Raw genomic sequence first — 13,588 nt, forward strand, 5'->3', positions numbered from 1 at the left:
TACTGCATAAAATTCAATGAGTGCGTGCTGCCTGTGCTCCTGTATGGCTTGTGAGACGTGGCACCTTACTAAGCTTCAAAGGTCTCGGCTTTGAGAATCGATGTCTCTGCCGAATCTTACGGGTAGGTACATTGATACGAGCACGTTAAATACGCTATAGTTCGTGAGCGGACACAGCAGCCTTCAGTGATTGAAGCAATCATAAAAAGAAGACGCTTCACGTGGCTCTGACATGTGCACCGGGTGCCGACTCTTCGTACCCTTGTCGCACAACCTCAAGGGTTCCGTCGCCGTGGTCGGCCCTCCCTCACCCTGCAGATATGGCGACGGACAGGGTGAAGTAAGTAATATAATATTATACTATATAGTATGAGATTGTTTATAAAACTGTTAGTAGAGATTTGTGGTATTTTGATTGTATTAATAAGTAATTCATTATTCCCAAATATTTTCCAATAGATGATTTCTCAAAAAAAAAATATTCTCCAAAATTTATATACTCACTTAGTAAACTATTTTTTTAGTCAACAAATAAATTCACAAGATTTGAGAATGTGACATTCTTCATTGTCCGTTTATATTTTTTCTAGTAGGTACCTAGGTATGTTTCTGAGATGTTTTCAAATTATTAATGCGTAATATAATTCTTCTCCAGAAATCCATTTTAAACCAGGATTCGGAGATTATCTCCAATGTTAATCCAAGTATGTTCCCGCTGCAACCAAAATATTATTTACCCGAGTGGCCACGGGTCAGACGTGGTTAGACTAACATAACAATATATACGTATTATGTATGTATATAGATCAAATGGGAGAAGTTCTGTAATAGCAAATATTAAAAAATATATTTTAGGAAATGAGTAACTCGTAATTATTTTCAATCATTATAGTGAAATAAATCCAATACAATATACAGTAAGTATCTAATTCACATAATTAATAACGATGAAAAATGACTTTGTTGCAAAAAAATAAGAGCCCTTTAACGAATATCATATAATATTATGTTAATATACTTACATGTATTAATTACACAATATCACTAAATTCGACAGACACGGCGTTCTCACATACCTATGGCGGAAGTGAAAATTCTGTCACTAAACTTGCCTACCGCGGTATCTGCCCGTATATTAGAAGACGTGGCGGGTGGTGGACGGTAAAACATGTAGATGGTCCATCCTTACATTACGAAACAAAATAGTCAGATGCAGGCAAAAGCAGGAGTCACGATGTCCACGTGCAGTAAACGGAACACGTGGGAGCGACGCTGGAAGCTAGGTATTATGCCTAACCCGCAAAAAGAAACGAGTGTTTTTATTGTAAGGAACACGTCCGGGAAATGAAATATTTCTTGACGTAAATGCGAGAATTCTCATCGCAGAGACAAGCGTGCAACATAACGAAACGTGATTCCAAGAAAAACACACGGGGATTAATATTGATGCGTTTACGAACTGGATATATTCCCAATAAAATAATAATAAACATTTATTTTATCAGAGTATAAATAATGAGTGGGTACAATAATAAAAGAGAAACTATGTTGATCTAATACAGTGGGCCAAAATTACATTAACACGGAAGTTATTTTTGTAAATAATATTATTTGGTCGATATCTACTTTGAATTATTTATACTTACTGGGTGATACTTTGATTCTTTGATACTGATATTTAGCGATTGTTTTACGGAAAAAATGCCTCGCAGAAAACCATAATTAAATTTGTTAAGAACACTATTTGTATGCATCGATCGTTTGTCTTTTGTTATGACGACCTAACTATATGTACATACATCTGTACATCTTACATACTTAAATAATATTTATTATTTCATATCCTCATTGAATTATGCAGATGCAGAATGATCCATGAACAACTACAACTTCTATAAACGTAAAATAAATTCTAAAATTGGATTTCCAGTAAAACATAAAGTATGTACTTACCTCTTACTTGGTAGCATTTAAAATAGATTTCGCTACAAAATTAATAGATGCCAGTTTTAGATACTTGGAATAAGATTTATTGTATGTGTCATTGTGTGTTTTCATTATAATTGCATGGTATTAAAAATTTATTGTTGTTTTTAACGGCTGTGGTATTTTAACCAACCTTTGATAGTCAGGTTCTCTGTCATGTTTTCTTTGACATCCAAGTGGCATTTTAAAAATATGTATGCAATAACGTAAAGGGTAAAAGTCTAACGCAGCCCCCGCGGTGTCAATGTAGCAATAATAAATGAACTTTAAAGCAACATTACAAAATATAAATCTCACTTTTTTATATGAATAATTTTTCTTACCGTCTATCGAGATTTGGCCACCCCTTAAATAAATATAGATATAAAATATAAATGATACTTGCAAGGTTTCTGGCGCTGGAGTAGTAAAAAAGGCGTCACGATATCTCCTCTATGACAAATAGGAATGGGGAGTAGATACGTCATAGGATGGGCTGCATATCAGTTGTCGATAATAATATCTTTATAATTGAATTATTTTATTTTTAAGACTGAATAAAGAAAGCTTTTGGTTGATCGCGATAAATATAAATTCAAGTCCCATTCGTTACAAGTTTTTAAAGGGTGTTTTGGAATATATATTATATGTTTCTGATATTTTCTAAGTTATATAATATAACAATATCTATTTAGTTAGGTACTTACATAGAAAAAAAATTGACACAAAAAGATAGTTACAATTTATTTTATCTTCATCAACTAAAGATATCAAAAAAATAGGTTTAAGAATAATCTTCATTCACCTTCGGAATATCTCGACCACAATAAAATTCCCCCCAACCATAATTTTTCGTTCCCAAAATTCTTTCCCCTCAATGTTCTACTATATTTGATATATTTTTGCAAAATGCGTAGATACAAAATTATTACTTCTCTATAAATAACATAAACTTAGAATTTATAAAAAGTGTTTAAAAACAATACGGTTGATGAAATATAACATATATTTAAAATGTATGGCTCATTTAATAACACTTTTCAACAAAATCATAATTAATTGTATACATAGTTACATAGAGGAAAGGGAGCATAATACACTGTTTATGTAAAAAAAAAATATATCATTTAAAAAGAAGAGAAGTAGCTTTTCACAATAATTATAAAACTATTCGTGAATATGCGACTATAACATGAAAACAGTCACATTTATCACAAATATTTTTTTCACAAAGAATTTTCCATGCGAAAAATTGTGAACGAAGAATGTTCCGGACATCCAAAAATGTACCCATACTTAACTTTCGATTTGATACCAGTTAAAAACGACATTGCTAAACTAACAATATATTATACAATTCATTAATTTGCAAAGGAGGAACTACATTTAAAAGTTATGCGTTTGAGATTGATTTTTTGGCGGTATTATAAAATATTTACAAGTATAAATACTTTTACTTCAATTCAATATCGGTATCAATACTAAATTATTATAAGTATTGGTACATTCTTACAATACGCATTTTCTTGATACCATCTAACGTATTACTAATGTCGTTTGTTCAATTTTTCCAAAATTAGTAGGTACTAAAAAGTCTAGACTAAACTACTGTAGAAAAAAGGTTAACAATGGTTTTTTTATTACCTCTAACGTAGTGAAGACAATTTTTTCGATAGACGAGAAGTACTGATCCCAGAGGAGTTGGGTTTGCTGACGAAGTGCTAAAACCCGAGCTGAGTTCACTGACCGCACCAACTCTGGCACCTGAAACAAACAAAATACATCATTAAGAACGTCAAGTACGCCAATTACCACATTGAAGCTTACTTAATCAAAAATACATTTTTTTTCTAAATAGAATATAGTATGTACTTTTGAAAACCTCAAAAATATACATATTAGAAAAAAAAATTCTGGATCAAAATTGAACTGAGGAGGACGCGAGCTTACAAATTTTACTGTTGAGTAAGTGCTCTTATCCATTAACCTTATACCTGTCATTATTGCGAGTAATTAGGTACCTAAAAATAACAACGATATATTTATTATACGTATTTCAAATTCTGTCAATAAATGGCTACCAATTTTTCTAGATCGTAGAAAAAAAAATACGAATTGAATTAAATTTCGAAATTGACATCTATTTAATGAATAAAAACACTCACTCGGATATGAATTATATGAGTTTGAACCTCACACTGATTTTTTAAATAAGCGTGTTATGAGGTTTTTAGAAATTTACAACCAGAAAAAATATTTCAGACTAAAGGAATACAAATATTGAATTTAATGTCATGTTATTTTTCTTTTGAGAAGGCCTGGGAGGCATTTAATTAAAAATAATCCCGCATTTGTTATAATTGTTTTATGTTTAGCGTTACTAAAAATATGTACAAACTTACCATTTGAAAAATTGAAAAAAATCGAAATAATAATTTCTGTCCAAACCAACCAACACAACATGATTATTTTGCAATTAACCTTACTGGTATGCCTTACCAAACTGACATACAATCATAATATACTACAACCTTCAGACATCGGGTTACCTTCCACCAAATAGGCAAACAGTTAAATTAAGATTGGGAGTGTATGACATGAAAGAAAAAATCAATAGGATCTGGTTTCTCACATCGATCGTATATCATCTCACCCCTGTACTATTATAGTGGTAACGGTGTACACCTGTATCATCCAAATACAGAAAAACTATAGGCACAAATAAATATAATATAGGTAATATATGTGAAGATATCACTCAGTCATAAATAGTACCTATCATGAATCAATTGTACAATATTCTTAATTTAAAATATTTCTTCGAACATACATTATATTGAAAAACACTTCTGAGAAAATATATTATAACCAATAGAAAAATCTTCATTCACAAGCGATTGTTGTGTGCGGAGAGCCAAATACCTAGTTTAGATTATATGCTAATATTTGAGTCGAGCTACTTACTATGCTAGTATTTTAGTCGAACAGAAAAAAATATTCGAGTCAATCCATTTTCTTCTAATTAATAAGCACGAAATACCAAATAAGCCGCGAGACAAGTCTATACACCTTATCTGACCTTATCTTTAGTCAAGTTCTTAAGTTGTCGCAAAAATGTTGTTTCTTTGGAGCGATCAGATATAAGAAAATTAAAACAAATTCTTTAAATGGTAAAAAATATTCTTTGGGATAATCTAATTCTAATTCCATGTGAAACACGTTTGTAGTTTAAGTGCATATCTCCTTTTAATTAATTTTCCACATTGTAGTATATTTATTTTTCCTAACTTCTTCCTCCACTTTTTTTAATATAGCCATAACAAATAAATGTTTTAATTAAGTATTCATTAATATTTTATGATATACTCGATTCATCTTAACACACGTCACTCACTAATGTGCTGTGTTCGGACAATTTTCAGATACCTTCTCAAACATTCAGTGGTAAGTAAACCACTCGCCACTCGACTAAAATACTAGAATAATAGCGCCTGTACACGTGTGTAGATTTACTTTCTTCATTCTTCAAGCGTAAGCGAGACGTGTTTGTTGTCATTGCATGTTGCTATTTCACACGTTGTAAAAATTGATAAACGTCAAAAATTCACTGCGCGGTGTAGTTCGTATTTTTTCCGGCAGGTTCGCCACTATCGTTCTACTGCATACTCGCAAATATCGCACAAATTTTATATAACTGTCGCGTGAAAATTCAGGAACTGCTGTAGTTTTTTGATCAATGGAACTTGCGCGATAATGCGTATTTACACGTGGATTTTCTTGTGATGGCCGCGATACTACGTACTGTCAGCAGTAAATCGACGCACGTGTAAGCTGAGTATTATCTGAACTAGGCTTAAGGGTGCCGAGAAAATAATAAATCTAAAACCACTGGGTTATAGGATGACTAAGTAAATGGGTGCCGTACTTTCGAACAAAGCAACATAATGCTGATATAAATAACATGATTCCGACGCTACATTACATTACATACGATTAATAAATACATAAGCAAATAAAGCAATCATTTCGCTCGAAAAATCCGTATTTATGGTCGTTTAAAAAGCGACGTTTGCCATCTGAAGCGGCCATTAAATAACACGAGATTTCCGCGGCCGCTCGTTATCCCCTCGCACCACTATTGAAATGTTTCCCACAGATGGTAATTTATTCTAATGAAGTACTACGTCCAAAATAGATTATTTACATAGTTGGCTCGTTAGTCAGGAAAATTCGCATTTTTGTAACAAAATTTGATATTGTTATTCACGTGGACACGTCTTATCGTTGGATACATCAGCGGATTCGAGTCATTAGTGTTCAGACGGAATAGCTGCTTACATCACAAGTGATCTATGCATATATAATATAGGGTCATAAAAAAACTATCAATACTATGTATTTTATTTAAAAAAAAAAAAACATAATTTTACACAGATACTTGCAAATATCGATAATTTCTGAACGATACCGCCATCGTGATCAATACTATTTGATAGTAGATGTTTGTAATTATGACATATTATATAATAAGACGTTCATTAATTTTATTTATCTAACTCATTCATTATGAAAGGAAACAATAAGTGCATTGAAACAAGTCCGTACAATATTAGGGCTTATCGTGGGGTGCGTGCAAAGTTGTTCAGTGCCATTCTGAATTCTGGACTTCGAAGCAGAGCTGAACCGAAAACCAAAAAAACGATATTTTTGTTGGAACGAAAACCGGAACCGAACCGTAAAAATATCGGTTTTTTCGGTTCGGTACATGTTCAAATACGCGCGTTAACATGATCTTACTTTCCACTTCAGTTGTAGGCGCAACACGCTTTACGTATTGGGTATTGACCCTTACACTCTTAGACTCTTAGGTTACTCATTATCATCCATAAGTATTTTTTTAAATTGTACTTTATTTTATTCGTTAATACAGCAGAAAATATTTTTTAATACAAATAAAACCATTTAAACATTAATCATGGAGCTGAACCGAAAACCGGAAAAACTGTTATTTTTTTCGGAACGAAAACCGGAACCGAACTGATACATATTTTTTTACTTGAAATGGAACGAAAAAATAACGGTTCGAAGCCCTGATTCTGACATTCAACGTAACAGCGTGGATTGTAGTGTAAGCCTACTAAGACATTATTTGAATTGGAGTAAAATGTCAGTCATAAAATTTCTTAACAAGCATATGAAGCAACCAAATGAGATCCATGAAAGAAAGAGTATATATAGGTGGTAATAATTTGTGGGGAATCTGCAGGCATGTGAGATATATTCATACCTATACATTTTACAACGGTATTGAAGGTATACGCTGCAGCAGTCGTCGTTAGCCCACAGACCGAAATAACAATAATTTCAGACAATTTTAACTCAATTCGCTGACGCACATGTAAACTACTCTTCCCTCATCGCAACATTGGGCGCTCATCGATTATCTTTAGAGGATCGTACATTATTTTAACGTTGTTTTCTTTCTGTATATTTGTAATCTTTTAAAAACTCAACAGGTCTCGTTTTGACTGTTCAGAACATACCTTTTTTTATGACGCTATGAATGAATCATTATACACTAAAGGCGTAGTGAAAAGAGAAAATTTGAAAACCGCTGACGGTCTAGCAGCTAGATCGTATCTGCAGGCATGTGATGATAGTATCGAAGTTCAACAGAATAACTTTGCTGCCTTCAGCATTTTCAACCGTTGATTTTCTGTCGATTTATGATTAATTTTGATTCGGTTTTAAGCCGAGTATATATTTATGAATGTGTGTGTCATGCATGTGAAGTGGACAAGATAAATATTAGTAAGCAACTTATTACCATAGTATTTGTCTTGAATTATCTATATTCTATAACGTCTATAATATGTCATAGAGACATAGCTCACGTGATGTGAATTAAGCCATACGGCTCCGCTTGACCCGCGTCAAGCGCTTTTTCCTCAAGTCATTTTATATTACAAAGAAAAACGTTGAATGGGCGCTTTCCAAGGAAGCTCTTCGCCTCTCTTGAATGGCGGAGCAAAGTCGCCCAGGAGCGGGAGACAGGTGAACGTCTCCGCGGAGGCCTTATTATTAACGGAATCACTTAAGCCAGTGATGAATAAAAATACTCATTATGGATCTCTCAGCGAAGCGGATCGTCGATAATGAGAGCTCAATTGCTTTAGGTAAAGGCATTTATGTCGTGGAATATTCCGAATCTAAGAGATTACTCTTAATTTATTCATTTCGATAATTTGCATAAAGATAAGAAGACACATGAATACAAAATCTGCCATAAGGATGTGTATGTAGTGGCTAATTTTGTATGACAAATAAAAGAAACATAGGCACATAAAGTTGTTAAATGAACACTTTAAAACAATTTAACAGCCGAATACGTGTTCAATAGATACCACTTAGTTAATTTAAAAGATACATTTGACATGTAAACATTGGCGTTTACATGGTGGTATTATATTATCATCTAATATATAAAAAATAATATTTGTTTGTGGGTTTGTTTGTTTGTTTGTTCGTTTTGAATGCACTGCCATACCGTTCATCCGATTGCGATAAAACTTTGTCAACTTATTGCTTGCACTTTCGCGAAGAGTATAGGCTATACTAATATATAAAAATGAATGTCTGTCTGTCTGTATGTCTGTCTGTCTGTGTGTCTGTCCCGTATGCGTTCCTATACCATTCATCCGATTGCGATGAAATTTTGGTAAGTGGTTGTATGCATACCCATGAAGGTTTCTGAATTAGAAAAATCATCATCTTCTTCTTCTTCTTCATTCTATTTTCTTTTATTCGTATGGTTCCTATACCATTCATCCGATTGCAATGAAATTTTGGTAAGTGGTTGTATGCACACCCATGAAGGTTTCTAAATTAGAAAAATCATTATTTTCTTCTTCTTCTTCATTCTATCTTCTTTTATTCGTATTGTTCCTATACCATTCATTCGATTGCGATGAAACTTTCATCGGTTGTTGTGGTAACACCCGTAAAGGTTTCTGAATTAGTACAACCATCTTCTTCTTTTTCTTCATTCTATCTTCTTTTATTCGTATGGTTCCTATATCATTCATCCGATTGCTATGAAACCTTCATAAGTTGTTGTGGTAACACCCGTAAAGGTTTCTGAATTAGTACAACCATCTTCTTCTTCTTCTTCTTCTTCTTCTTCATTATATCTTCTTTTATTCGTATGGTCCCTATATCATTCATCCCATTCCGATCGTCAGTGGTTGTGCCAACACCCGCGAAGGTTTCTGAATTTGTACAACCATCTTCTTCTTCTTCTTCTTCATTATTTCTTCTTTTATTCGTATGGTCCCTATATCATTCATCCGATTGCGATGAAACTTTCGTCAGTGGTTGTGCCAACACCCGCAAAGGTTTATGAATTTGTACAAACATTTTCTTCGTCTTCTTCATTATATCTTCTTTTATTCGTATAGTTCCTATACAATTCATCCGATTGCGATGAAACCTTCGTCAGTTGTTGTGATAACACCCGCAAAGGTTTGTGAATTAGTACGACCATCTTCTTCTTCTATTCTATATTCTTCTATTTGTATGAGTTCCTATTCCATTCATCCGATTGCGATGAAACCTTTATCAGTTTTTGTGGTAACACCCGTAAAGGTTTCTGAATTAGTACAACCATCTTCTTCTTCTTCTTCTTCATTATTTCTTCTTTTATTCGTATGGTCCCTATATCGTTCATCCGATTGCGATGAAACTTTCGTCAGTAATTGTGCCAACACCCGCGAAGGTTTCTGAATTAGTACAACCATCTTCTTCTTATATTCTATCTTCTTCTATTCGTATGCGTTCCTATACCATTCATCTGATTGCAATGAAATTTTGATCAAGTGTTGTTCTCACGCCCGCAAAGGTTAATGAATTGATAAAACTATTGTCTTCATCTTTTTCTTCAATTCTATCTTCTTCTATTCGTGTGCGTTCTTATACTATTTATCCGATTGCGATGACATTTTGACCAGTTGTTGTGCGCACGCCCGCAAAGGTTTTTGAATTAGTACAACCATCTTCTTCTTCTTCTATTCGTATGCGTTCATATACCATTCATCCGATTGCAATGAAATTTTGATCAAGTATTGTGCTCACGCCCGCCAAGGTTTCTGAATTGAGGCAACCATTTCTTCTTCTTTTTCATCTATTCTATCTTCTTCTATTCGTATGCGTTCTTATACCATTCATCTGATTGCGATGAAATTTTTGTAAGTTGTTGTGCGCACACCTGCAAAGGTTTCTAAATTAGTATTATATAAAATACAAAGTTCGTTTAATCCAATTTTGGTTTGTTAGTGCATATTAATAACATTAATAACGTTTGCGTATTTTGGATTCGATTTTAATTTAGTGTTCTTTTGTTTGACCTTTACTTCTATTAGAATTATTTTCATATTGATATATTGTATTACACAGATATTTTAATATTAAAAAAATAATTACCTCTTATTATTTTTTAAATATCTAAGATAAATATAACCACGAAGCGACCCTGTGCGAAGCCGGGTACTTCAGCTAGTGGGTTATAAAAAAGTTGTCAATTTTATACTTTAGTCATTTATATTAATAGTTGTTTCGGACTATAAACCAAGTCTCATAAGGATCTACATATAACTTAAATTCAAGTTATTATCCTAAATGTAATGTATCTATAGTTATTATACATATCTTAAGTTTTATTTAAATAGTTGAATATCGTCACTGTACCTACAGGCCAATTATTGGCGTAACCCTCAAATATAAAACTGTTCAAGAAGTGAAAAAAAACTGTGGACATTGGATTTACTTATTATTTTTTATTTATTATTTTATTACAAATTGAGAATTTTCTTTTATTGACACACCAGTGGCTTGCATTTAGAGGGTTACAGCATTTCGCTGGAATATTTATAACCAAATGGCTTAAAAAATAGTTTTGAAATATTTTGATATAATATATTTTTTTGGGATTTATGGTACTTGGCCAGTTCGTGTCAGAGTATGCAATAAGTACATTGCCATCAAAATGTCACTTCGGTGAAAATTGAGGGTTACGCCAATTGGCCTGTACAGTAACGATATGTTGCAGAATGGAAATCATTATGCCTAAAAATATGTTATATGATAAAGGTAGGATAATCCTGATTTTCCTGACTTTTTTTCTTTTTAAAGTATTTTCTAAAAGTAAATGTTAAACGCATTGCAGATTTTATAATCGTGTAAGATTTTAAAAAAAATCCTTTTTACAAGTAATATTATAAAACTCGCGACAACTGTTAGCTTTGCGAAATTGGGAAGAAATATAGAGCTAAGCTTTAAATGTAATAATTGTTATGGGCGTGGATTAAATTGGTCGTAAAATCTTAATACAAGAAATTTGTATATTTTAATACGTTCTGAATTTGTAAGTATATGAGATTTCAGAATTTGCGGGCGGTGGTCGATTGTAATTTTCGCGGGTTATTTGAAAGGGCAAGATTTTAAAAACTTTATGGCCGAGCAAGAAAACGGGCTACGTGTAAAAAGAAAAAAAAAGCCGTTGGAAATTTTCAAAATACGTATTTTCGGTGGAGCCATAACGTTTTTATGTTCGTCTTAATGTCTCCTCTTAATTGTCAAATCTCGCATTCATAATCCACAAATTTTGCACAGCATTATGGAATTTTTAAGAGACCATTACGTTTTCAATTATTATTTAAATGTACGCGGTGCCGTGAAGGCTTGGAAAAATGCAAAATTAAATTTCGATGCGAAAGATAAACGAAGAAGATATAAGAAAGGCGCGATAGGGTGAGATGCGCGAACAAGATATATTCAAAATACTGTATACGATGGGTATATATATGTATACATACAGAAGAGAAAAAAGTGTATTAATAAACATAGCTGGGATATGGCAGCCTGTGACTTTATGTAATTTTCAAGCATCGCACGCATTGTGCTATCCCCTAACGGAGATGTCGATCTTGTCTTTGTTATCTGTTGCTACCCGAAGCAGCTCGCTGGAACTGCACTCGTACCAATTACGGAGGTACTGTATTTTTCTGGTTTTGATACTACGCAGAACTTCTCCATCCTTTCACATTCGTTGAGAATGTTAAAAATTGTCACCATGTCAGTCCGAGAAATTTTGAGGATAAGTCTCAACTCTTCATGACGTCTCCTGGTTTAGCATCTATACCTTGATACTATAGAAAAGGATTGAGAGAATATAATAGTGAACCATACGCAGTCTCATATCTAGGTTAAGGTCTCGATTTCTGAGATTTCTGATTTAGAATTTTGAGAAAGGCAGTGCTTCTTATCACAATTCTTGTTTATAATACGTATAACTAAAAGAATCATTCATACAACTAACATGTCATGATTTCGATTAATCACATATAAAATACCAGTGCTCTAAGCATTGGATGACGAGAGTCGCCATGAAATAATGATATGTCTATAAACATAAAACTATACAAAATACCATACAGCTAGGTAAATAGAAAAGAAACACATTTTCTTAAAAAAAAAAAGAAGACCTCCGAAGCAGAATGCAGGGACTAGCTAAATGTAATTAGCAAGGTAAACAAGGTTCGTTTATTATTCTATAAACGCAACGAAGACAATAATAATTGGTGTAATTCCAAATCGTGGGTGGGATTGGAAAATCGTAAGGAGTGGGGAGCAATTACGGTTTAAAATGTTTTAAATGAATGTGCTGATGTTAATATTTTTTTTAATTTATATGAATTCTAAAATGTTAATTATGAGTTATTTCCAAAACATTATCTTTGACAAGTTGTGATTATTTTCGATTGAATAATTAGCGAAAATAATTAAAGTTGTTTGTTGACAGAGTATGTTATTTTTAACTAAAACCATAACGGTGTTTTTGTTCTGAGATAGAACTTACAAAAGGGCTAACTGTCAAACTGGGCTGTGACACTGCGCTCACTTTTTGACATATGATGAGTATTGCAAGGTGAACGGAGGTTTTTATAGCGAGCAATCTCAAGCTATGAAAAAATCAACAACGTTTCGACTCTTACAAGTCTCATCAGGCGGGTTCGAGTACCAGCGACATCTGTCGCGACTAGACCCATTTCCCCCCAACAAGCAAAAGGGAATGCCAGAGACCGGACGACTGACGGCCACCACCCAAAACCGTAGTTTGCAAGGTGAACGGAGGTCGTCCGGTCTCTGGCATTCCCTTTTGCTTGTTGGGGGGAAATGGGTCTAGTCGCGACAGATGTCGCTGGTACTCGAACCCGCCTGATGAGACTTGTAAGAGTCGAAACGTTGTTGATTTTTTCATAGCTTGAGATTGCTCGCTATAAAAACCTCCGTTCACCTTGCAAACTGATTTTTGGGTGTGTGGCCGGCGTCCCGTACCGGCCGTTCACAAAAAGTAAGTTAAGTTGAAAGATCCATCCAGTTGAGAAGTCAGGGTAAAAGTGAACGAGATCGATAAAGGTGCAACCCTCCTGTCCGCCAAAGTACAAGTAGGTATCAGCAACGGCCGCAGGGTGGGGGTTTGTGTGAAAGAGAATCGATCTTGCTTCCTCTTCTATCGGTGAGAATTTACCTACTCTCAAATTACGTATAGGTACGTATCCACAACGTG

The 13,588-nt window shown here is 33.7% G+C and overlaps 1 protein-coding gene across 1 annotated transcript in view; it reads right to left on the reverse strand.

Moving 5' to 3' along the window:
* The window catches only part of ttv (exostosin glycosyltransferase 1 ttv), a 606,008-nt gene that overhangs the window by 136,523 nt on the left and 455,897 nt on the right, over positions 1-13,588 (reverse strand). The window contains exon 3 of the mRNA XM_085947763.1: positions 3,610-3,729. Within this exon, the coding sequence (XP_085803889.1) occupies positions 3,610-3,729 (120 nt within the window). The remainder of the gene's footprint in view (positions 1-3,609; positions 3,730-13,588) is intronic.

The sequence above is a fragment of the Rhyacophila brunnea genome, unplaced genomic scaffold, assembly GCF_057557595.1.
Source record: "Rhyacophila brunnea isolate RB1 unplaced genomic scaffold, BYU_Rbru_1.0 scaffold_2, whole genome shotgun sequence".
NCBI classification, from domain to species: Eukaryota; Metazoa; Arthropoda; class Insecta; order Trichoptera; family Rhyacophilidae; genus Rhyacophila; species Rhyacophila brunnea.